This window comes from Megalops cyprinoides, chromosome 17, assembly GCF_013368585.1.
Source record: "Megalops cyprinoides isolate fMegCyp1 chromosome 17, fMegCyp1.pri, whole genome shotgun sequence".
In the NCBI taxonomy this organism is placed as follows: Eukaryota; Metazoa; Chordata; class Actinopteri; order Elopiformes; family Megalopidae; genus Megalops; species Megalops cyprinoides.
Window position 1 is genome coordinate 12,817,159 of NC_050599.1, and position 27,242 is coordinate 12,844,400.

At 39.3% G+C, this 27,242-nt stretch overlaps 1 protein-coding gene across 2 annotated transcripts in view; it reads right to left on the reverse strand.

Annotated features, from left to right (window-relative positions):
• Window positions 1-1,589: 1,589 nt before the first annotated feature.
• nbas (NBAS subunit of NRZ tethering complex) overlaps window positions 1,590-27,242 on the reverse strand; it is a 142,858-nt gene continuing 117,205 nt past the window's right edge. For both annotated transcript variants that reach the window (XM_036549571.1, XM_036549570.1), the window contains exons 49-52: window positions 20,824-20,963; window positions 16,635-16,779; window positions 15,204-15,335; window positions 1,590-2,366 (exon numbers count right to left, since the gene is read on the reverse strand). In XM_036549571.1, coding sequence (XP_036405464.1) covers window positions 2,091-2,366; window positions 15,204-15,335; window positions 16,635-16,779; window positions 20,824-20,963 — 693 coding nt within the window. In that variant the 3' untranslated portion in view covers window positions 1,590-2,090. The remainder of the gene's footprint in view (window positions 2,367-15,203; window positions 15,336-16,634; window positions 16,780-20,823; window positions 20,964-27,242) is intronic.

Sequence of the window (27,242 nt, forward strand, 5' to 3'; positions counted from 1 at the left end):
TGATTAACACATCTCTAAGGATGACTTCTCTCTTTATGGTTTCATGTAGGTCAAATACATTAGTGAAGTGAGCAGGAGTGTAGTCATACTTACTGAATTATGAGGCTGTTTTGGTCACAGCAGAAGACCTCTTCATTAATGGCGTGGGCATAAATAACATACTTGATATATGCCAACTGGCTGTGAGTCAAAAATATTTCCCAGCAGGTTTACAGGACAGTCTGAAACATTTTGCGGTCACAAACTACCTGTGTTCTACTTGCAATTAAAAAAAAGAACATTTCTCACAGTGGAGGAGGACGCAGTCTCAAATGCAGAAACAGAAACTGAAACATAGAGGTAATATTTTTCATGACAGATAATCCAATGGAAAAATGCAAAATGATAAAAGAAAATACAATGTAGCAATAAATACCTGTTACTTATAATTTACATTTAAAATGAAATGGAATCAAAATTACTTAAAGTTAGAATCCTGTTATTTTTTGATTCAGTAATTTTATGTAAAATATAATTTATGTAATATAACTGAATTACTTTTTAGAAATACTGAAATTCACCTCACTGCAATTGTATCTTCTGGTCACTCTGCACACACAGTACCACATACATCACATTACACTATTTAGCAGACGCTCTTACCCAGAGCGACTTACAGTCTTTACAATATTCTTTACAATATTATCCATTTATACAGCTGGATATTTACTGAGGCAAGTGTGGGTTAAGTCAGAGTACGAGTCCTGCTCCTTAACCACTATGGTACACTGCCGCCCACACTATAGATCTTTTCACTAATGCCTACACTGTGCATAGTTAGCATCTGTTAGTTTATTTGTGATTTTTTATCTTGAAAACCACAGACTCTGATATCATTCTTTCATTCTCGACTAACTCCGCACCATACAACAACAGGGTTGTATTTGTATTTAGAGAATGGAAGCTGTTACTGTCATTCTGCCATACAAAATTACTTTCGTAATTTTGCGTGTCCCAACAACAGCATTGTCTTCCTCCCCGACAGACTCCCACACTGAACTCATACACTGCAGCCTGGTAGAGACAAAGAGGTGCTGAAAACCTGAACACTGAATAAATTTGAGCATATCAAGTGTTTTCTGGCAACTCTTAACTTTCCATTTACAAACAAAACATTCATGCATATTTTAAATGTAAGTGTAACTACTGTCCATAGAGCAAAAAAATAAAATAAAACTTTAACACAAACTTGTATCCAAATATAAAATCATGTATGCTTTGGCACAGATTCAAGTATTTGGATAAACACGAGGAGCTACAGACAATTCTGTAAGTGCATCTTTATTATTTCAGATTGTAGAAAAACGCTGCTAGTCTTCAGCTCCATATGATTAGAATGTTCTAAAGTCAATTTAACCCATACGCTGTAAACCGACTTGCGTCACCAAGCTTCTGTGACAACATTATGACCCAGTTATGTTTAAATAACCGCGCAGCGTTAGGGAACTCCAGTGGCATATTTGTTTAATGGATTTATTATTCATTTTTAATCGATCTACTATACAACAATAGGACAGCAACAAATATATGAACTCACCGATTTTCTTGACTTCAGATTGTGGTTAGGCTTTAATGATTAGTAACTGTGACAGAGTACCATAACAAATCCCAGACAAATGCAAACACTTATTGACTTACACAATGAATAAATGTCAGTATAACTGTGATGCTTATTCTTTGAGGGGCTGGGGAGGGGAGAAAGGGGAAATCAGTGTAGAAACGATAAATTTTACTGCTGCTTTAAACATCATACTCTCAACTTCTGATCCACAGCATAACGCCACAGACATTCGACATTATGGCCAGAAATTCAGCCACTGCATTCTTTCCGTCTTCCATACTGATGCCAGGAGATCCTGGTGTCTGTGTCACCATGGTAGCCATGGATGTTCGATTTCAGGTCACACCTCTTCTAGAACGTTCGTAGCCAGGCAGACAGTCAGGACACTTATGGCCTGAAAGAGCTTTCAAACACACTGAACTGACTGATCTGGTAAATACATAGGATACCTGTGGTAATGGGACCCGTTCAGAACACACACAGTGCCCGGTCACAGCCACTTTCTGATAACGGCCAGGGCACTGTTGAAGGTGAACTGTCCCGGGTGAGTCCCTCTGTGGGCCAGCAGCAGGGACCCGGCCTCAGCAATGCGGCCAGCTCGCTGCATCTCCCGGGCCATCTCCTCCACGTCCCAGCCCCTCTCCTGGTGGTGCGCCAGGAGGTGGTTGACCAGCTCTGGGTAGAAAACGGTCTCCATGCATCTAATTAGGAGCCCGGCATCCAGGAGCAGAGCCAAGAGCTCAGCATCGCAGTTTGACTCATCCACCTGAAAGAGATGACGGCAATTACAAATCTCAATGGGGTCATAACTCCTTTACACTCCCATTCATTCCACTGGCATCCACAAGAAACAGCAATAAATAAACTATTTCTGCAAGAGCAATCCATGCTCACTTCTTTTTATGCTCCCTGTGTACAGTATGTTTTGAGTGTATGTGGTATATTATGGACCGAGTTTACAGATGCACACAATATTTACATCCAACATCCTATCAAAATATTTTTATAAACTTCAGAGTTAATACCATTTTAAACCACAACACAAAATATCATATCTTCAAGCTACAGTATGCATGGATTCCACAAAAATGTCTATCTAGCGGTGATCTAAAAATGCAACTAAAAATAAAAGGACAGAATAAGTTCAACCAGCACTTGATAACAACTGTAGTGCACTGATCACTGGCTCATCTCGATCACATTATAAAACAGCTCTATGACACATTTCCTTTTTTTTTTTTTAAACCAACTCAGATCTGGTGCTGTGATCAATCATGAATATACACACTGGGGTAGCACTGCCCCCCAGGGCAAGAACCAGGCTTGATACTGGTTGGTACTGCTTGATACTTGAACTGCTTGGTAAAACATTCAGCTGTATAAATGCATATGCAAAATGTAAGCTGTGCAAGATTTTCAGGATAAGGGCATTTGCTAGTCAAATCAATAATGTTAATGCAATAAGGAATATCACTATTGCTGTACTTGCAGTTTACAATAGGTACTTACCACTGCACTCTGCAGTTATTTAAACAATGTTGTGTACACAATATGCTTTAGATCACCCTGGATAGGGATCTTATCCACACTATTCAAATATTTATTGAAATAAAATAAATAAAATCATAAAATACATCAACCCATGAGATACATTTCATGCTGTATTATTCTTAGGCTTGTTTTTTTCCCCCAATAATTGGAAACCGCCACATCAGTGTGTTGTCTTCACACCACTAAGGCAGATAACATGAGTACATCCTGCCAGATGTTAGATGCCTCTCACTGTCAGTCAGCTCTCTCGGCTTGCGGGGGGGCAGAACCTCAAGGAAGGAGATGCATTTTCATTTCCAATGGGGTTTCCGCAACACAAATTCAGCTGTGATGTGGGACAAGCTCTGCGCTGACCTGCACAGCACTGGAGGGAATAAGACACCCCCAAGGATTCCCTTGCTTTGAGGAGCTCTTCTCTTTTCAGACATAAATAATTCAAAGAAATTGCACACCACCAAGTAATAAAATGAAAACCTTAAATGAGCATTACTGAAAATCAGTTTTGGAAGACCTGATGTGGGTAGGATTAAAAGGAGCCGCCCATGTTTACAATTCCCATATCTTCATCAAAATGAACAGGATGCTTCAAGAGCCTTGCGTCTCGGGATCACAAATAAGCGTGGAAAATGGGATGAAAATAATCAAAGCTGAGGCTTGAAAATCTCCTGCCTCACATGACTGAGACAATGTGATAATATCCAGTATCTCAGCCACGTGCCTCAGAACGCCCCCCCCCCCCCCCCCCCCAGTTCATATAACATTTTGCAGTCTGCATTTTTTCACTAGACTTGTCTCACCTCTGCACTTACATCGGAGCACAGGGGGTAGTGAATGCAATCTCCAATACACACGCACACCAATCACAAATATTTTCACACTTCAAGTCCCATTATCTGAGCAGCTCACAGGTGCCCAGATGAGTTGCAGGGTGCTAAGAGCAGTGTGATGAGTGAGCCCTGGCTGCCACACCCACCCGCACCCCAGCACAACGAAGCCAATTTGTTTCGCTGCTGGGGGCTGAAGGTGGTTGCTGGTAGATGACACAGCCAGTTTCGAACCCATGCTGAAGGGCTCAGCCTGTGCTTGTGGTTAAGTGCCTTAACTGACGAGCCACTTGGGAGACGAGCTGAAGTCTTTTCTTTAACATCAGTTTAGAAACAACATGCTTTGACAACACTGCAAGTTGGTAGTGGCATAGCTGGAACATAACTGTGGTGCAACAAGAATTACCGACAGCAAATGTATGTACTGTTATATAGGGTGATGCTACAATAAAGAACAGTTACAAGAATAGCACCATGCCTGTTAAACCCAAACAGGCCATTTCTGTATCACTCATGGATTTTACATTATAATCCTTGTTTTCAGCAACATCTCATTACTCTAGAAATGAGAAGTAAAATTAATGGAAAAAATGAGCAAGCAGTAAAACAAATACAATACAGCTGAAATGAACTGCAGCTTAGCCGATGACAACTATTGAAAGGGTTCCTTTTCCTATAATAAACTAAACTGCTATTACTGCATCTTTTACTAAATTCTTCAGCGAACAATCTAAGATTTATTCTTAGATTTTTTTTTCTATTTACTTGCTACTATTGCTACTATGACTATTATTAAAGCTAAACTTATACTATTTTTCTTAGAGACATAACTTTTTCTGCTAATTGAACAGAGTGCTTTATCAAGAATATATTTAATGACGGAATACAAAAGCTGCCATTTGAAGGTCGAGTGGGGAGAGTCATTTTTAATTGTTTGTGCAGGGCACACCTGGTATGGTGCCAGGTTTAGTTAGCACTTCTTGTAGCTTACAATAAAAGTTCAGCCCATCAAGGGTATCTCCACTGAGCAGTCATCCAAATATGATTTTTAAATGTTATTTTCTGTTAGCTCAAGTCAAATGTAAGCAAGAGAAATCTATATCTCCGATGGTGTTGCATTTGAAAAACCAAAACTTTAATCAGCACCGTGGCTACATTCTGATTAAAGGTTTGGTTCTTCAAATACAACACCAACTGATCAAATAAATATAACACTTCCTGGGGTTGCAACACAAATTAGCATTAATCAGTCCCAAATAACTTACTTCAGCTAAGCTAATCATCAATATTGATGGCATATTACATGTCACAGGGTGAAGAAAGAATTGAGGCTGACTACGATTAACAGCTTGAAATTAAGTTTGGAACTTGAACCTCCTGGAAAATACTGGCAAAGTAATGAAAATGAAACTCAAGTGTGCTGTATAAAAAGCGTAAATGTTTTGGCACTTACAAAACAGGCATTGCAAAAAAAAGTACCACTGATGACAGAACAATAATTCACCTGTCATCTGAGTTTGATTTTCTGAAATGCATTAACGCATGACGTGCATGTTTCTTTGTAAACATCCAGTCATATTATTAAGACTCCAGAAATGACAAAATATTGGCATTTTTGGGGCACTGCTAACACCTTCTGTAACTGGAGTCCAGTTTAATTCCAAAGTAACTCTCAAACCTGCCATTGGAAAATGCTGCACCACGAATTTAGTGAAGTTTCCATCCTTCACTAAATGCTCTGCTCCAGCCACACACAAATGTTGACATCTGCTGCACATAATTTGTGCTGTACCACTCGGCCGGCTCCTTCCGCGGGGAGACAGCTAAGTACATCATCTCTGCGTACGCATTTCTACTAATGCAAATTACCACACATCAGCGCTGCTTAGACTAATGGCACACCTTCAGGAAACTATCGTGGCCTTAAGAAAAAGCATAAAGCAAAGTCCAAAAATCTCTACCGAGGGGGAGACTGTGATTACGGGGAGGCATTTAGAAATGGGCAATAAACAGTGCCTGGAGTTTGCTGGCCACTATTTCTATGCTAAACAAGCACATGGTGAGGCCAGCATCATAAAACATGCCAGCTCTATGGTTTTTACAGGGTTTCCTCCTGGTGGCTGCTAGACGTAAGGATGCAGGAAGAATCATTGGGTTTTCTGCAACTTCACCCAGCATCGTCTATTACCTTTATGACAGGCATGTTGTCACGACACTAGACAGAAAGGGATTAATAATAAATTAAGCCACCGTGCCCAGACTGAAAGGAGCATTTAGACTACAGAGGTTTCAAATGTCGCTCATTAGGAAGACTGTACATCAGTATTTGAGGCATTTGGTATACATAATTATTTGCCTGATTTGGATTCACACTGACAGAATTACTGCAGGGCCTTAAAATATACCAGCTTGTAAGACTGTATGATGCAATTTGCGATGAATGCAAAATGTCTCAAACAAGGTACACTATGTTCACAGTGAGGCTAAAACATCAAGAACATTTGAAAAGAAGACTAAATTATTTTCCCAGACAATAGTTATGTTGCAGTCATTTGGTTAACATGAATATTTTAAGAGCTCTTGTTCGAATAGGTTAGATTATCAATTCTACATGCACAAACAAAACTTGAAAGCAGACAGAATAGAGCCTGCACCCTTTGTCTTTGGTGAAGTGTGCATGAGGCAGAAGGCACGACATGCATGGAAATAAATGTTTACAACCTTCCCTCATCAGAGCCAATTTCTCAATGTTCTTTAACAATAAATGAATAGGCATTATCTGTTATGGCATTTCATCTCAGAGGGGGAAAAAAAGCATAATTATGATTTTTTTTTTCACACACAGAACATGCTTTTGATTTTGAATTGTTGAAGACCAACAGACCTGCTTAATTGATGGAAATTCTGCTTTCACGTGCAGTCGCAAATCCCTGGCGTGTTCTGAAAAGGGCGTGTTTAAGTCAATTCTGAAATGTAACGGTACAGAGTGCACATTGGCTGGAACGGCCACTTGAAAAAAAGTGAATGAAAAAAGGGTGTTGTAAAGGTGTCTCTCTGAAATGGCCAATTAGGATGCATGTTACATTACCTTTAAAAGAGCCTAAAAGAGCTTGCGGACACAATGTTATTTTCACACATCTAATGTTACAAGACTAGGTACACAGGTAGTCCCTGGGTTATGTATCACTAAGTGTACCTAAATTTGGCTTTACATAAGCTCCCTTAAAATATAAAAACACAAATATATGAAAAAAAAAATATTGTAGTAAAAATGTTGCAGTATAATTGCACTGTGCACCAATGCATGGTTGTCAGGGAAGAATGTATACACAAATGGCCCAAGAATATATGTAGAAAATATATAGATCTAACAGATTTTTAGAGAGGTCAAAGGTCATAGGTTGTGGCCAACAGGTGTTTCAATCACAGAAACTTCCTTCAACCCCCATTGTCTATTTGAAACTGAAAAACATGGTGGTGGATCTGGATGTGCATGTGTTTGTGTGTATACATACGGTATATACACCAATTCCAGGTTCACTTTAACTGTGAGATGGAAAGATTGCTACACTGTATTGGAAATGTCTCCTTTTTATCATTCTCAATGCTTTTACTTGTATTTTTTTTGTTACTGTATACCCAAGGGGTTATCAACAGCAGCATTACCAACAGAGCAGCCTGAGTCAGGTTGCCCAGACAACCGTAACCTGAAATGGGACAGGTGACGTCTACCACGTAAAACAGGGGAGGGGATGGGGTGTGTGAGAGTGTGTATGAACAAAACAGTGTCTCGCATGAATAAATAGATTTTTTGCACTATGAGACATATAAAATATTCCATGTGTTTCACCCCTTATCAAGAGAGAGCATTTGGCCCATTTCATTTTCACAGCATTTCATTTTCAGTGAATCCTCCAAGTTGAGCAATATGCACTGAAGAAAAAGTGACCATCGTCGGTGATTGCACACCATTCTTTTGAGTGCTCTATCGAGGGCTCTATTTGATGTCTGCTCCCGACGATAGAAAAAGAGGTATATGGGAACGTACAAAATCTCATTAGATTTTGTTACTAAGTGCACATTCATGCCTCTGAACAAAACTGACTGAGACTAAATGCATTATGGAAGGATGGTTTGATGGCTAATACATTCTATTTAGCATGAGAATTACTGTTTGACTGCGCGAAAGAATGCTCTGATTTGAATGCAAGCTCAAAGTAATGGCCAGCCTACAATAAAAACAGATTTGAAAATGACTGTGCCCTGGGAGAGCAAAGATGAGCACTCATCTCGAGGATTTGTATCAGGAGGCATGTGCAAATATGTGATACGGATATAACGGAGGTGTTTGTTTCACCATTGCCGGCAGCAGCTCATTTCAAGTGCAAATTTAAGTTAATGGGAAGCGAACTTCATGGCATAATTTTAATTTAGTCCAGCATCATTAACTGATGTATTTAACTGTGTTTCTTCCATCTGGGTAAAAAAAAAAAAAAAAACATGCATTGAGGGTAATCAGACACTTCTCTGCTAAAGCACTGGCCAAAAGACCAGGGCATACACCTGGGAGGAGAGATGAAAATCGTCCATCTGACTGCATCTTCCCAAGAAACAGGTGGCCTTTTGATCCATTGATTTTTAAAGTACTGTGTGATGGAGTAAAAACCGTTCGGGTGAGGTGGAAGCATCGCCCTCTTGAAAAAACATTAGGACAGTCCTTTGTGATTTGGGATTGTTCGATTTCATACAGAGTATATCTGAATTCAGTCTGCTACGGCACTGGATGGACTGTGTACCTACAATAAACAAACCCTGAGGAAGAGAAGGTTAAAGGTACATTATCTTTTTAAAGTGGAAAATGCTGCGTTTACCTTCAAGGCATTTCAGGTTACCCAAACATGAGAGAAGAACACAGTTGTTTGATAACTGAAAGTATTTACTATTTAGTCTACTCCAAGCTCTGTTATATTGCTGAGATGTAAAGTATAAGTGGGGACACTGTAATTCACGATCAAGCCTTTCAGCAAATTCAAGAACACACATAATTGGAATTACTGAGTGCGTACAGTATGTCATAAATTATTTATCGGCTGCTTTCCTTCATCATTTAAATCATAAAGCTCCCTGGAATATAAAATGTGGCTGCTTTCCGCTTTTGTATTTTTATTGTCACAACACCAAAAGGCCCTTCATCAGAATGCAAAGTGACTTTACTGAAACCACAGTGTGGAAAAGAGGGGAAAAAACAGCTACCACAGCAACAAAATACAACTACAACATCCAGGGAATCCAAGGCGACATTGTTTTTTTGTGCTTACAGTACCCACCTGACTTACTGTAATACATAGCAGACAAGGCTGTACTTGTCTCTGAGGTGTTAGGTGAATGGTGCTGTGTGTCACCAGAAAAGGTACACTGCGACTGCAAATCTGTGAAGGGTGTGCGGGGTGTGATGAATACTTTCATGGGGTCTGCAGTTTAAATACCTTTCCAAGAGTGCAGGCAGTTTAGTTTTTTTCTCTCACCATGCTCAAACCATCATTTGAAGATTCAAAAAAAAAAAAAAAAAAAAAAAGCTCCAAGTCCAGGCAGGGGAGACTAATGACTCTTTCCATTTTCTTATCTGAACGAGCACAGTGCTGAACAAACCAGCTTTTAGCAGTTTTTCAAAGCAAGAATGTTTCTCTTCTGCAGACACACTGTTTTTACAACAGCAAGGCCCAATCTTTCACTTGCCACACTCAGTGCTTCACCACAGTTTTGGTACTAAATAATATGGAACCCTCATATCCTGTCTCTGTCTCTACCCTCTATCTCTGTAAACTGCGTTCCTTATAAACTGTGATAACCCTGTTATTAACACTGTAAGATGCTGCTCTTTTTCAGCTGTACGTTTTTTTAACTGTGCAGAAGCACAATATTCTGTACTGGTTAGAAAACACATGATTTGTCTTATTATGTGCATATGAATATGAAACTAATACTTGACAGAGAGGGGTATGACAGCCCACTGTTTTAACTGCTGTCCTGTCCAGGTGAGAATAATCTCCCATTATACTCTTAAATTGTCTAACTCCCAAAGTAGAGTGGCAATTGGGAATATCATGGTACTCAGAACTGCCATATTCAGAATGGCAAAAGAATTAATACTCAAGGAAGCAGACTTAAATGACCAAGAAATGACAATGACTTAATCATGAAAGGTGTATGGCTCATGGTACAAGCAGTGATTACTTGGACCATTTGTCTTGGACCAAAGCTTATCACTGCACTCACAGTAAAGAACAAAGGAATATTGAGAGAAAAATGGTCAGTTATTTTTGTTGTGACACAACAACTGACAATCCTTTTTGACCAGAAGGTCTTCAAACAAGTCAAATAATAGTATTTTTTCATTACTTTGGTGTGTTTTATCTTCTAACTGTCAAGTTAAAAAAAGACTGAAGCTAATGCTACTTACATGCAAATGAACTACTAAAAATAAAAGATTACACACGGATTCTCCACCCATGCAAACTGCTGTGAATGGCTTGGATCGTTAGCACTGCTGTCAACAAACATAACAGTGCACTTGGTAATTACAACTGACTTCTCAAAAGCAACATGAGTATTGTGCAAAACCCATTATAGACCAAACCAACCACCAGCCATTTCTAAATGCCTGAGTGTTTGGAAAATATCCCACTGAATGCAATCTACTGAGAGATGCGATAGTGTAGTGGGGAGAGGTGCATCCAGACCAACTCATCAATATGCAAGAGAAAAATCACTGTTATGTATCAGGTATGCCCTTAAGCATGTGGATGTGATAAGCTGACAGCCCATTAATTTTGTTCAACAACCCCTTATCTGTGCCATCTTGGTATCCATTATTCATGTTAATTTTGCACCCCCTCACCTCACAATTCACTCCAGAACTCTTTTTTTCCTCAGCTATGCTATAAATTAATTTTATGGAAAGGTGCATGGAATGTTCAAACCAGAACCTTGCCCACTTCTGTGGGTGTCTACATTAAGCGTGACCGCATCTTCCTAAATAAAACAGATGAGCCTGGCAAGGAAACCAAAAGGTTCAAATATCATCAATATTATTTCAAGTTTAAATCCGGTTTGTAAGGAGCCTACTACAACACATTAATCACAGGAATGATATGAATGAAAGGATAAAACACCTCTAATGTTAGGTGGATGACACGCTCCTGTGAATAAATACCTACTGACCGCTCATTGAAAATAATTACTGTATTCTCTGCCTTGCATATAATACAAATCAGGTTTAATGCGGGAAGCAATGTTCGGTCTAAAGACGAAATATATACACACAAGTATTGAGAAGGACACTTTCCAAGGATATTGCCAAAATAATCAGAGCTTGATGAAAACATATATGATGTAATAACAATCAATATATAGATCACAACACCACAAATCTAACATGGGGACAATCAAGGATGCCAAATTTGTCTTTTTCAGCCAGACTAGCCAAATTGTCCCTGGTACTGTACTGCCAAATGGGACTAAGTTATGGATTACTTGCATGAAAAGTAAACAGTCTGCAATGTTTACTTTTCATACATGTAAGCAGAGCCGGGTGCACAAGATTGGCCTTCAAAAGAAAAAAAAAAAAGAGCTTATTTATCCTACAAGTCTGAAATCAGTAGTGGTTGTATTCTCATTTCTGCGGCACAACACTGAAATGTCATGATAAGTGCATTGCTGATACGGGGGTTGACGAGTCCCGCTTTTGCGTGACACTGTCATCTGACTTCTTTGGCATATTCAGCATAGTGCCTTGCCTATAAACCCCAGAATTCATCTGGTAGCCCTCTCCGCAAGCAGCCAATCATCTCTACAAATGCAGAGCAGCGACGGAAGGAGTGATACAGCAGGATCATAATTCAGCCTCTGCAGTATGCACAAGGGCTACAGATACATTTACAAAGCCAGCTATTGTTTCATTGTTTTTTGAAGGCAGACACTGTAGAAAGTACACACTGTTCTACTTCTCCAAGAGATACTAATATCCACCTCATGCTACCTGGCTAAAATAAATAAATATATAAATAAATAAATAGTAAAAAGATTAGCTAGTTATCAAGTGAAGTTATCTTGCTCATGTTTTATGCAACAAGTGTAGTAAATTAGTGACATCATCAAAAGAAATGGCTAGCTCACTTATTTTCAACGGCAAAGTGACAGCAGGCCAGAGGAGTTTAAATAAAAATGGAGCAATAATTGGGCCCAAAGGAGAGTGCAAATGTACAGGGCAACGTATATCAGAATTGTTAATGTCTTCCTAATGCCAAATGATTGCTGAATCATTTAGCAAGGTGACCATAATTTACACAAAATGTAGATATTCGAAACATCTCCGACTGTAGTAATTCTTGTGCACAAACAGACAATTTGGTGTTTTCCCATTATTTCACTGATGTCTGATTAACAGATCAAGGGCCTTTCACTTGCATGGTCAAGTAACACCAAACATTCATAAGACCTGCCTACAGGTCTATTTTAAAATAATGCATAGATTTGTAGAGTACTACATAATGTCCAAATAATCTCAGGTCACTTAAAGTATGGTTCCATTTCATTTTTGTTCATAGCATTGGCCTGAGATTGAACATAGATAAAAAAATACATCATACCACACCACAAACAATGAGTTCGCTTGCATATTTTAGAAGACAGAAACTGCTCAATTTCAACATCAAGATCTGAATAAAGAGCATTTCCTTTGGCTAGACTGAATGCTTCAGTCACAGCCTCTCCCCTAAACCCAGCTGTATCAACGGCTGCCATGTCACTTGCTCTCTGCTTGCTATTCTGTCTTCATCTGCTGATAGCTTTGACATATTGATCTTTTACTGCTTCTATGATTTCTTCTTCATCTCATATTGACTTTCTCCAAGATCCCGCTACGGCCGTAACTGGGTGGCGGTGCCTGCGGTAAACAGGAAAGGATTTTTCTCTCAAGCTTTGTCTTTTAATGGAGCATTGCGTGGATAAATTATGAACTCATTCTTTCCACTTATGCACAGCGTACATGTGAAATGTAAACACACCATGGCTCATCTGTAGGGAGGAAATACTTTGTGCTTTCCATGTTCTGAGGGCTTCCATATTACCTGTCTTCATTAAGATCTGATTGAAATGTACAGTACGTCACTGAACAATAATCAATTTTTTTTTACAATCTGGGACACAGTTGTAAAAGGAGGTGTTAACTGAATTCCTACTGGGAATCAATCTCTGAATTTAGTCAAACAAAAGAGTTGAAAGAAAAAGGATGTGGACTGTGTTCAAATTCAACAGTCATGTACTCAATTGAATACAGAAATTATACTAGTCTGAATACCTTTCAATTTCAGACTTAGATGAGGTTTTTATACTGCAAACAATCATTGCTGGAAATATACTCAATTGCTGCAAATGTAAATTGTCTTGAGAAGAAAATATGTGTTGACGACTATCACATTATGTAATATTTATATGGAAAATTATTTTACTGTATATGCTGCACCAATATTGAAAAAGATTCGTTCATCTTAAATCATTTTATAATGTTAATTACCTGATCCAATGATATGGTCATGCTTTCAAATTAAACTGCAGCTTTTCTTTATTTATCTTTTAATTCGTTCAAAATGAATTTAATTAATTAGTGCAACCTGAGAGGACATTTACTGTCTTTGGCAAGGTGTCCCTTTGTTTTTTTTGAAACTACTACTCCTACAGTATAACAGAGCAATTAAAATACCCTTTAATTAACGCTGTCATTCATGACAAATTGCTTACAGAAACTCTTGTGCGACAAGAGGACATCATAGGATGATTGCTATGCTCAATGATGGGAATTTTGTCATCTGAAAGGCATACTAAATCTCAAAACTACTCCATTTTCATGGGCTTCCTTACCTTACACTTTATTTGGCATGCAAATGAAGTGCACTAAATTACCTCAGGAGCACACAACTCTACCATTAGCTTTTCAGCTTCTCGCAGCAAAAACACAGCCTGCTACAATTCTTCATTCCATAAAGTGAGTGAGTGCTGTTCTTGAGTTCCGATTGCCTGCAACAAGTATTCTTCAAAATCTCAACATGAGCCCTCAAAAGATGTTTAGGTGGCTGTCTTGGACCAAGCAACCCATGGATATATCTTCACGGACCACTATGGGTATGGATTTCAGATAAAACAAACAGTGATCTGCACAACATCATTCTTCTCTGCCTCTGGTCCCCAGCAGAGGCATCAAGCTAGTTTAAGCATCTTCTCTCAAACAGAATGGAAAAGGCATTCTTTGCATGTGGCTTCTATCACTGTACAGCTGGTCGTGAAACAACAATTTCAAATTAACTTGCTTTATGCCTAAATAAATAATAAATGTTCTTCAGTCTGAATTCCTACAGTGGTGTGAGGCAACATTTGCACTCATAAAATTAAGTGTAAGTTAAATTACACTTTAACTGAATCTCAGAGAGCTGATATGGCTCCTGAACCTAAGCGTTATTGAATTGAAATGACAATGAATTTACGGCAACGTTCACTGGTGCATTGTGCTTCCACAGCAGAATCACACAGTTACGCTACACACGCTAACCGCACACGCTCAGTGGCTTTGTTCATGAGGTTACTGCCCTGGTAGGTATACATCACCAAGAGACAACACAGAAATCCTTCAGGGTAAATCGTGGGGAAAAAGTCCTGAGGTGGCAGTGTGGAAGAACCCAGCAAAAATAGCCCGCTGGTGTGGGAGGCCTGTGAGACCACAGGCCAAGGCCCAACATGTGCCATGCAGCCAGCTCAATAGTGGGCTTATTAAAGGGGTATAAGACCTGCAAAGGAAATGGCTCATCTCTGCTGTTATTTATAAGTCCCCATGCTGAAGGGAGGCCAACAGTATTGCTGTTGGAAAATACTCCCTCTGTGGCTATTTGCTACTGAATAACAAATACACATTTAATCGAAGGTTGGCAACAGCATGATTTCATTGTATTGTCGTCCCCCCCCCCCCCCCCCCCCCCAACACACAAGATACCTTTAATGGCAAATATGTGGATCATTATACCCAAGTCTTGTTCACGCAAGTGCAAAGCGTATTCTTCAAATACTCCCACAGATAAGATAGTCAGCAGAGGATTTTCCCCTTTGCTGCTCTCCAGATAAAAAGCACATGTCACTTTGGTGTGGTGATAAGAGATGAACTTAATTTAAGAGGAACCTACTTTATTGATGCCGCTTATCTGGCCCAGAGTCAGCGTCAGCAGTTGCTCGTCCCCGCTCTCCGTCATCAGCTTCAGAGCTGGGAGCTGGAGCCCCGGCTGATCCAGGAGCAGGCCTGATATGAGTCGGATACACTGTGGCGCAAAAGAGACACATTAGAGAGGGAGAAAGAAAAAAACAAACAAAAAAAACAACCCTAGGACAAACAACAACAGCCTGAAAGAAAAGGGATCACACCCACAATCTAACTGGCTGTAATGTTTGGAGGGGCTACATTACATTACATTAAATTCTTGGCATTTAGGAGATGCTCTTATCCAGAGCGACTTACATAGGTTACAATTTTTACATGTTAATCATTTATACTGCTGGATATTTACTGAGGCGATTCTGGGTTAAGTACCTTGCCCAAAGATACAACGCCAGTGCCCCAGTGGGCTTTCGAACTGGCAACCTTCCGGTTATGAGTCCTGCTCCTGACCACTATGCTATACTGCCGGCTGTAACTGCTGACCTCCCCAGGGAGAGCGCAGATCAGCGATTCCTCTGTATGTACTACACTTTCATGCAACGCTGTCGCCGTCGTGCAGCAAACATCAAAAAGCATCAATTCCAGCACGCTTCTTTTCATTTTATAGTATGGGGCTTCCTCAAAGTGCATCTGAGTGTAGTTTGAATCAGAGTTTTACAGGATTTGACACTTGCCAGAAATAGCTACAGCAGCCCTTGAATGGTGGGTAAAAAAAAAAATGTGTAAACAAAAATTTGATCTGTTTTGCTTTGGAATCGATTATTGGATTCAGGATTGGTCAAGCAGATAATGTGCCCATCTGCTGGGGCTGAAACAGTGTGGGAGGATCAGAAGGCTACCCAGCCAGTTTAATTTTCACATTTCGCCACACGGATGGTGCTTCCCTCTCGCTGTGAGGGGACTAATCGTACCAGCCCAGTCTTGTTTATGCCACAGCATGTAAGCCAGGGATGGGGCTGAAAAGGCGCGTTAAACAACAGTAAAAGGTATAAATTTTCTGCCACATTTCAGAGGCAGAAAACAGAGGAGATGGTGGTCTGGTGTTACAAACGGACACTGCAGTGGGTGACATGCTTCACCATGTTTTTATCTCGCTAAAATGAATTAGTGGCAATTCAACCCGAGTACACCGGGCAAGTCTGATTAACAGCACAGTCCTGTGCTTCTGTGGCTGCCAGTCCCCCCCAAAAACAGGAATGCTTGCACTAAATCACTGAAAATGTGTTCATTAACTGATTGGACCCTGCTGCATACAGTCTGTGGGTGGTTATGTATAAATACACATGAGTATAATACCCTGCTGTGACTGCTCGGGGTTTTTACGGTGCATTAGGAGGAGAGAGGTCTCTGAGTCTCGCAGTGTGAGATGCCCGTTTCAGTTCATCTGAGGCGCTGTACCTACCTCGACCGGCAGCTTGTGCCTGGTGGGGTAGAGGGAGCGGCACATGCTAAGCACTTCGCTGCCCACGTCGGCCCTCGTCCCCGAGGCGCAGTGTGACATTATGGCAGAAGTCAGCTTCACCCAGGGGTTCTCCGCCGAGCCCGCACTGCAAAAACAGGAAGGGTTATCAAGACCAGACAGCCTGCAACTGCAAATCCAGTTCAGCCAGTCTGTGTACGCATGCTGTGAATATGTTAAGATAGACTTTGATCCTCTGTGTGCATGATTAGATTATAAATACAGAAAAGCTGCATGGGATACAGTACGTTAGGGCTTTGGGTTACACATTGTGAATGCATCTGTCATTTTTACTGCTTGGGAATCAGCACATTTATTTATGACAAGGAAAGGGAATTCACTAGTAGGAAGTTAAAAGTTTTAAAAATGATACACACCAAATGCATTTAATTGAAACCAGTCCCACCCCATATACTAGTTACAGTAGAATTGAATGAATACATTAATGGTTTCTGGATGGAGAAATTTCAATTTCACATTTATTAGATGTCCACAGAATGTAACATTAAAAGCTTTTCAACACCACACATTTTTCATTCACACCTGAAAGACATTAGCATTTACCAAAATAAAATTACAGGACTATGTGTTAAACTTCACTGGGGGCATATCAGCCAAATCTAACATGTAGTGTAAGTGTTCAGTCAATTAATTTAGCTAAACATCTTGACTGGTGTTAGCCAAGATACGTTTTAGATAAAGAATGCACCACAGCATATTTTGCTTGAAGATATTGAGCTGAACCAACCAAGAGTGAAACATATTCCCCACAGACCTCAAATTAAATATACTCCCGTAGACCACAGAGCAATCAGTCTCTGAATGCTAATGTCCAAGGAGTCATTTTCGGTACGGCAAATAAGAATATCTGGGAAGTTTGCCTAAAACCAAAAACATACTTTTTTAAGGCTGTGTGCTGAGAATATTTTTGTATGAGTCTGAGTCCTGTTAACAAACTAAACCCACTGATCCTCGCAACATGTGTGCAAACAGTGGAAAACAAATGCTTGTACTTTTCTCTTTAACTTGTAGTCAACACCCCACAGATCCCAAGCATGACGCAAATCCTGTGTCTCAATCATTCTGACCATTTTTCAGTCAAGTACGCTACATCAAATCACAGCAAACGTCAAACTCCACACCAGAACTGACGCCACAGTCCACTGCACTCAAGATCAAGTGCATGTCGTGTCTACACTGAACACATGCCCCAAGCAGCACTGCCAGACTCACAGAGGAATACCACATCACAAGAGAAGCAGGCGATATGAGACAGCAGAAACTAAATGAGATATTCAAACTACCTGTGATGTACAAGCTAAAAATATCTTTATGATTACATGAACTGGAACTGCAACCACAACACCATCTGGGATCTGGAATGTTGCACGATCGCATCTGATGACACAGGTCCACACAAGTGGACCTATGACCACTTGTGTGGACTTCACAGTGGAAATCACTTCAATCACAGAAGTGATTCAACTCCCTTGGTTGATTAGATGGAAAGCCTATTCACGCGGTACAGCCTACGTTTACTTTAGCTGGTTTTCCCTCTAAGAGGGAAATTGCACAGAAAAAAACAGTTGAGGAAAAACAAGCTCTGTTGGGCTCTTAAGCAGGGAAGAAAAAAAAACAAAAATAATAACTCACGCACTCTTAATTTTTCAAAAATAACAGTCTCTTTTTAATTCCTGATCTTATGGTGTTATGCAGTGACTGGAACAAGGACTGACAGTTGCCTGGAGCAGCTAACATCAGATCAGAAACAGCACAGCATACAATGAATCTTATCTAAAACAGTGCTGCAAACAGAACTGTGTTTAAGCTTTATCCTGAATATTCTGAGGGATGGAATGCATTCTGTGTAGATGCACATATTTATATGCAAAACCTGAAAAAAAATTCTGGAGGATCAGAGCAGACCGAACACAGTTTACACGTGAAATGTTAATGTGTAGTTTAACATCCAAGGGTACATGTAAATATCTGTTTGTAGAACTTCTTAAAAAAAAAAATAAACTGACACCAAAATAATGATGCCACTCAAAAAATAATGCACGGTATTTACTTGAAAATACATGCATTGCGTTTGTAAGAAATGCGACAGTCACAACACCCAAAACTGGACAGTGCATTCTGACTACAATAATGCAAGGAAAGAGCAGCACAATATAAAAGCATGTTCTATGTCACCATGCATTTTCTAGGGATCTTGATGTAGCTGATACAAGCCTGCAGTACATGCAATATCTAATTCCACCTCTAACCTCTGCTACTTCTCCATTTTGCCAGGATTGTCTTGTTTTGTCTCCAGTTGCTTGAATACCCAAGTAAAAATGAGCCCCCATTTTCTCATGCACTCCAGCCCTGGGTGTTTTGGATGCCTAAGACTGCAATGCAATAAATCTCATTTTTTAAGATCCAACCTACCATGTCTACCACGGCAGTAAATTACCAAGAGGGAGATTTTTCATTTGAAAACATTCCTCTGCCTCTGTGTTATATAATTTATTTGAAATACACTCAGCAGAAATTTCATTAGACTTCTAAATAGCTCAATAATTGGATCGCAAACCATGTAATAATAAAATCAACGGACTGGCATTAGGAGAGGCAGTCTGGTCACTAAGGACCGAACTGCACAGTGTATGAACAGACACAAAATGGGATTCATCCAACTGTCTGGTCTCCAGATGTCTCTCGGTTGTGTTGCTGATATGGGCAGGCGTGGTGTGTTTTAGATGGACTGCAATGGACCAGAGATGGCTCCTTGGGTTAACAGCACAGGCCCAATCCACCTATAAACTCACTGGTTACATATTTCACTACCTGGGTCAGCAGGAAAGTTGACGAAAATATGGGCTACAGGGCTGCACCTGTAATTCAAGTTACTGCCTTTACTGTCGGGAGCCACTCGGGAGCCCATATATATCTCATATCTGAAAGTCATCTCAGGGCATAGTGTCTCTCAGGTAACATTCCCATCTAAAACTATACTTTCACCTTTATTTTATTTTTTCTTTCTTTCTTTCTTTATTATTTCACTGACGGAATATTTTTAGAACAAAGTATGTTCTTCATCGAACTGTATAAGTATTTTAACAATATAACTAATATAAATGCAGTTCCAGGGGAAAACTATAGTTAAGGACAAAATCAACTTGGGGGAAAAAAACAATGCAGATGAAGTGGAGAATGTTCAAGTTTAACAAAGGTTGTTGTGCATCAGGTTATTAAATTAGTAAACACTACTTTATTGAGTAAGGATAGCTCTTTAGCCACCAAGTAAAATCATACAATAATAACATTTAGCTTTCTTGAGTTACAGGAAAATCCCCATAAAGTATTTAAGTGTTCAGCAGAAAGGCATGCAGCTACTGTATTTGAACAGCATAGTGTACACAAATGGATAAATAAAGGAGACAAATGCATTATTTTACTTAACCGAATTTGGACAAAGTGTCAACCTTTTTTGCTGAGCTAACAACGCTCATCTGTCTCATCTTTCCACAAGACTGCACTGTAGTAACACTGGCTGATGTGATTCAAAAACCTGTTTTTTTGCAACAACATGGCTCTGTCTACATTAGTACCCCCTGGTATGCAAAAACAGTTTTCTGGTGCCCATTCAAAAGGGGCAGAAGGGAACTTATTTAAAGTACATCACAACCTGCCCTTATCACCCTTTGAATGTCATTAACGTGACTCACAAAATACTACAAATGCTACAAACATCACCTGCTCAGCTGTGGTGGCAGGTACACCAAAATTTGTGGTATTTTCATGTAGTCATACTCGAATGCACATGTGCCAATTCATAAAGAAACACTCAGGCTGGAAAAACAGTTTCCAACTATTTTAATTAATAACCTCACCAAACTCTTTTTCAGAAATTAAGATTGCATAACGTTTCAACTGTCATATACATTGTAGCATACAGTTCTGTGTACAATTGGAATTGCACATCTGCATGAAGATGTCTGTAAAGCAATGAACCGGCATTGCAATCCCCAGCACCACTGAAAATAAGAAGATACGTTTTCAGCCTTCGTAGAAGCAGAAAGGGCTTATCTGCGCATCTGAGGAAAGGCAAAAAAAATAAAAAAAGGAGAAGTAAAATATGACTTACATGGCTTGGCTCGCCAGAGGAGGCCAGGCCTGCAGAAGTAACATCAAGTGTTGCATCTCTTCCCATTTGCTGCTGGAGTTCAGCAGCTCCAAAAAGAGCTGGTACCGCTTCTCTTCATTCTCGATACCACCGATTTCCAGCTGAAAGGAGAGACGGGCGCAGGGGGAAATGACACACAGTTATGACAGCAACGGCACAACCTGAGGAAAACGTTTAACAAGTTTTTCCCAACACTGCACCTACACAGTTTGCATTACTTGAGTCGTAAAAAAAGGACTAAATAACAATAAAAGGAGAGCATGAGACCACACGTAGTGGATCAATGGCATCACGACTCAGTACAGAATTAAAGTATTACTTCTACAACTGCAACAACTAGAGCAACACACTGCACAGAAGAAAAAAGACAAAATACTGTCAATGGCCAATTGGGTAAAAAACCCACAAATAAAACCACTGGAAATGTAAGATCAATTAACAAATTTGACAAAAAATTTCTTCTTCAGTTTCTGGGTAAAGGGTCAGGAGAAATTCAATGTACATCTATAAGGTTGCATGATGGGAATTCACAGGTCACCAGGAGATCTCAGGAATGAGGCTACTGCAACATTGTTTTTGAAATAATACATAAATCACCAAGAATTATTATTTCACTATTATTTCAGGTCTATGTACTTCCTTCTGGGGATATTATTGAAAGTAATTTGGATAATGTTGGATGACTCTAAATTTTAATATAAGATGTCAAAATGGTCCCTGCAGCAAGCTATTTCACCTCCAAAATTTAATTAATTTCCCCGGCACTGCACTGCAATTTAACAGTTCAGAAAACGGTTGATTTCTGATGGGAAAACTAAAACTGCCATCTGTGTCAGAGGCATTTTCAGTCATGGGCCCTGCACATATCAAAATAATCTCTGTGGAGAAGTGTGTATGGAACCAGGCTTTAATGAACATAGTGAAAACATGCAGTATCTCATGGATAGGCCAGAATAAAAATAAGTACAAATAATTAAATATAGGAAATAATAACACAAAGAAACACAAAAAAATTTGGCTGGCTATGGAGATTTACCACTGTAACTGAGTGCTTTATTTCACAGCTTGTTAATACCATGAGCATTTCCAAACTGACTTTACCAAACACACTGTCTGGTCGAATCAGTGTAGAAATGACCTTATTATACAGATGACAACAAGCGTCTCCATGGCAGAACTAAAGAACATGCATAACAAGCATGCACAGCAGTGCTGTAATTAAGACCAACCTTTCCAGGGTCATGCAATGCAACAAATGAGAACGACTTGCAATGTTTTTCCATCACAGATACACTTTGAGAAAATATATGAATAACTGCAAAGATTAAAGGATTTCTTAGACAGCAATGCATCACATTGATTCCTTAGACCACAATCATTATTATATTTATAACGTATAGTATTTATGATATATACAAGATATACCATTTACGAGACACCACAAGCACCTATGAGTGATATTTTTAGCTCATGACCAATTAAAATAGCTCTTGATACTTGAGCACCATATTTTCAGGGACACTCATCATGCTATAATGTCATCTGGATGGAGAGTTGACACCTCATGACCTATACAGCATGGTCGTTAAGCTGATTAAAAGCTGAGCAGCCACATAATCCCCTAGCAACATTCATCTCAGAAAAAAATACAAGTTTCAAGAATTTCTGTGTTACATACTGAAATAAATAAAAAAAAAAAAAAGTCACAAAGTTTCTGTAAACTTTGTCAGAGTAATATATATTCTTCTCTGGTCTAGTCTCTTTATTCTTCTGCCATACTATGTTAGAACACAACACTAAACTTGATATATATCTGACCAATCTGACGGAATTAGCTTTTGACATAGGCCATGACCAACAGAGCAGGTGAAGCAGGACCTACAGGGAACAGCAAACAAAATATTACAGAATTAAAGTATTACTTCTACAACTGCAACAACTAGAGCAACACACTGCACAGAAGAAAAAAAAATCTGTGATGCTCAGGGTATACAGTATGACTAGCCTACTAAGCCTGGCAGGGAACTTAGTATTAAACTCCATTATTTAATTAAAATGACATAAAAATTTTACAGACTGATTCAGACTTGAGACATGCGCACATAACTCCATCTTAAGTGTTTCCATGGAGAGTGAAATAGCTGGCACAGTCAGAACAGTTGAAAAGCATCTCCCTCCACTTTGCTAGCTAGTTACTAAGCTAGTAGTGTGGAGAGCTAAATATTACATCATTCTGTCCCTGACAGCAGCAAAGCTGGGTTCAGGCCTAGGCCTCAGAGCATTAAAGAGAGGCAGGAATGAATCCCCATCTGCTCTTTCATGTGCAAAAAAGTTTACAGTGACAATAAACCTGAAAAAGACACAGACACTGTTGTTTAGCACTACAGTGTAGGTCCCTGGTTTGTATGTCATTAAAATAAAGATGGGGCTAATTGTTGGATCTTTGCCTGTTAGTCATTAATCTGTCACTTAATCATAATCATAAACATAATTCTGATCAGAATTACAGTTGCAATTTCCTGGCTAGCTAGCATAACATTACATTTTAAGTTGCTATTGGTTCTAGTTCTGCTGTTTTTGTATGTTTACATTTTTGATGGCTTGTAAAGGACTTCTAACCAGTCTGCATACTGCATCTTTAGCTAGATAAATATTTCAGCAAATGAGCTGTTAGCATTCCTTAATGTAACAGAATGCAGGTCCAGGTGTCAATGATCATCATTCTGCTGTGCACTCTGAAGGTAAATGCCTAATATTGTTGCCTCAACAGGGCATGAAGCACTGAGCAACTGTATCCTCACTGCACCCTGCACTCTCCTTCCTGTCTCTGTTGTGAGGCAGTCGTACTTTTAGTTTAAGGCCATCGTTTCTTTGTGCCCTGTTCCAATTATGTAAATCAACATTGAAAGGAAGAAAAGTTCATGGACATGGACTCTCTAACAACAATAACCTAGATTGCCAAATCTTTGTGCATGATGATTTAGATTATCAAGCAAAAAAAAAAAAAAGAAGGAATAGAAATAGGTTTCCATGATTGCCACTTTAAAACAACTCACCCTTCATGGCAACCTTCTTGCAAACTCACGACCTTTATCAAAACCAAAGTCCATGAAGTGGAGGTTTATATGCATGATTGACAGTTGAACACTTGATTCAGTGCAGCCAATCACGGCTGCCCATCTAACTGCAACCTAGGAAAACCTGTCTTTCAATTATTAACAACATGGCAGGATGGAACTTCACTTATTCACCATTTTGATAAGTATGATGCTCAAAGCAGGCTAGCATAAACCTCACCAAGGATGCCTCTCTGTCCCTCTCAGACAGATGGAAACATTTTCAGCTTCAAACAGCTGCAGGGGAGCACAGCTGGGTGAGCTTCTGTTTGCAGATGGCTGTGCTCTCGTCACCCGCGCTCACTCTTTGCTGGGGAAACGGAATTCTCCGGGCCCATACTCAGCCTGAAGAAACACGAGGTCTGAAGTGGATCAGCGGCCAGCCCCGCGCCAACAGAATAATCTCCTCAAGTTCTTTTTTTTTTTTCCAAAAAAATGAAGCCTCTGCAGTGTCCTCAAGGACCAACGATGGGACTGAGGGACCGCCACAGAGCTGCTGCAGGCATGGATGCTGCTCTCCTGCCAAACCAATTATGGTGGGTGGGTCCTGTGACCAGGGAGGATTACAAGCGTGAGCCAGAGGCTATGCTGTTTTATATGGAATAAGTAAAATGGTCAGAGCTGAAAGGGGCCAAGCAAACGCATCGGAAGAACAATCAGTCTGTTGTTCTCTAGTGCATTTCAATCAGGGATATTGTTCACTCTGAAACCCACCTACCAGCCTCCATTTCAGAGTAGAGGATGAGGACGACTGGGACTGGGACTGCGATGTTCAGATCAACAGTAAACATTTTAAAATAAATGCATGTTTTTGTCATGATGCCACTTGTACTGCACCTTCTGTGGCAGCGGATCTGGTTTCCAGTTTGACTCTCAAAACACTTGCTTACACAACACTAGCCTGTGTGTCACTTCTATTACACTTCTATACTTCCATTAAATACAGGTATAGAGGAGATAACATGCACTACCTCCCTCTATACAGAATGCTTTCTTTTCTAAGGTACAAGCAACAATCAGATAGCAATATATAAACAACAAATTCCACAGTCTGCACAATATATGTTAACAATTGCCATACACACAGTCAGACATACAGGCGCACGCACGCACACACAGTACCAGTCCAAAGTTTGTACACAATTGATTAAGATAATGGGAAACATGAATTCTAAAGATTTATGCTTGAAATTTATGCTTGAAATTTATGCTTGAAAGTTGATGCCTATGTATGAATTTCCTTCCAAAAAATATTAGTATCTAGTATCTAAGTATCTAAAATATAAGGTAGTTTTGTTTATAACACTTTTTTGGTCACTGCATAATTCTATTTATGTTATTTGATAGTTTTGATGTTTTTACTATTATTTGAAAATAAAAATAAAGAAAATGAATGAAAAGTGTGTATATATTATCTCAGTATGCTTGTTTGGACTATTTTATATATATGTATGCAAGAGATCATTGAATAAAATTGGCTCAGATGTATGACAGCAGTGTTACATAGCCAAATAAGTACAGTTTGACCGAAGGCTTTGTTGAACTCCTGGTTTGATTTGAATTCAGTCTCTCTCCTTCATAGTCATTCAGTCAGCTAGCAGTAGTTACACATAATCACATCTCTGTCAATATTCCCCAGGGTTCTCAATATTCACACACTATATAAACAGGATTGTCAGTCATGTACAATATACAATGTCTGCACTCAATTACAGTTATGGAATTTGCTTTCAGGCCTTTTAACAAGTGTAATGATAAATGGTACAACTAATGATAATGATCCAACTTTCTATTGTCGACATGGACACCATGAAACAAGGCTATACAATATAAGTTGTGTTGAACTTGGCAATATCTGTGAACTGTCAGTCTCTAATTAAGCACATACTACTTTGAAAGTGAGAGATCTTCACTGACGCTCATTCAAGTACTTGTCATTTTACCTTGGACATCACATCACTTTGCAGTAATGCTTCACTTAAGTTGTCTGAACAAACATAATGAGTTGTTCCCTTTCAAATTCAATTTCAATATTCAGATGGGGCATTTGCACAGCATCAATTAAAAAAAAGACCACTACAATGAGAGGGCCTGATAAAAAAAGCTTTCTCTTCCCATGATGCTCTTGGTGAATTGATTGAAAGTCAAGGGCCTGCCACTTATCAGGCACACAAGACAGCTTTGAAAAGTCTCAGGAAAGCACAAACATTCAAGAAATCAACCTGCAAAAGGCAGCAGTAGCACAGAGGTCTAACTGAGCCAATCAAATTTCTTGCAAGTTAAAAAAAAAAAAAACAACAACAACAACAAAATGTGGCTTTACTCAAAGATCACTCAAAGATCACTCACCAAAACTATTATGAAATGTAAATGTGCTGACAGAGCAAGAACAGCTTGATCTCATGGGACTTAGACAATACATGTTACCTTAAATAATAGGTTGGAAAATGGGCAAATGCAATAAAATTGTACATTAGTGCAAATCAAATTCTTTCACTTTTTTCATTAGTGTCCGCTACAGTCATGCTGACAAATGCTTCCATCCTAAATTGACTAAAGCTATAATTGATAGACTCAAAGCTCTTGCATTAAACAAATGCCTCCAAGATAAAACCACCACCATCGTGTTTTAAATTTTTTGACTAAACACAATAATGCGGGCATCTAATTTTTTCCTGTGTTTTTATCCTGCCTTAATTTTTTCTCCATTTACATTGTTTCCTTTACATTGGAGCCGATACATCCACACGCCTATACTGACAATACATCCATATTGACATAGGCAGACATAATCTAATGGCAATAAGTGCATAGTTCTGATAGCGTTTTCAATGCAATGCAAAGAACGCATGGAATACTGAGTGGTTTTGAAGAAATGTTCTTTCACACAGATGGTCTTAGGAGAAAATCTGCTAACAGTACACAGGACAAATACTACCAAACTCAAACAGCCCAAAGTGACTTTAAGGGGAGGTCCACCTTTTGATTTTAATCATCATGAATTGGTATAGTAGGAATTAAATTGCATACAGAGGACAGATGGTTTATCTGAGGCAAACATGAAATGTAAAGTCAAGTTCTCCAGGCAGGTGGTTCAGATATCGGTCAAAGACATACCCACTTTCATGTAAAACATCAAGCTCAATAACAGAGAGCACTGTTTTTTCACTTGGCTTCTGCTTCTAATTCAAAAACGATATTCATTAATTTTAAATCACTGCTGGTCAAATAGACTGATGTAAGCTCCTGGTAATCACTCTGACT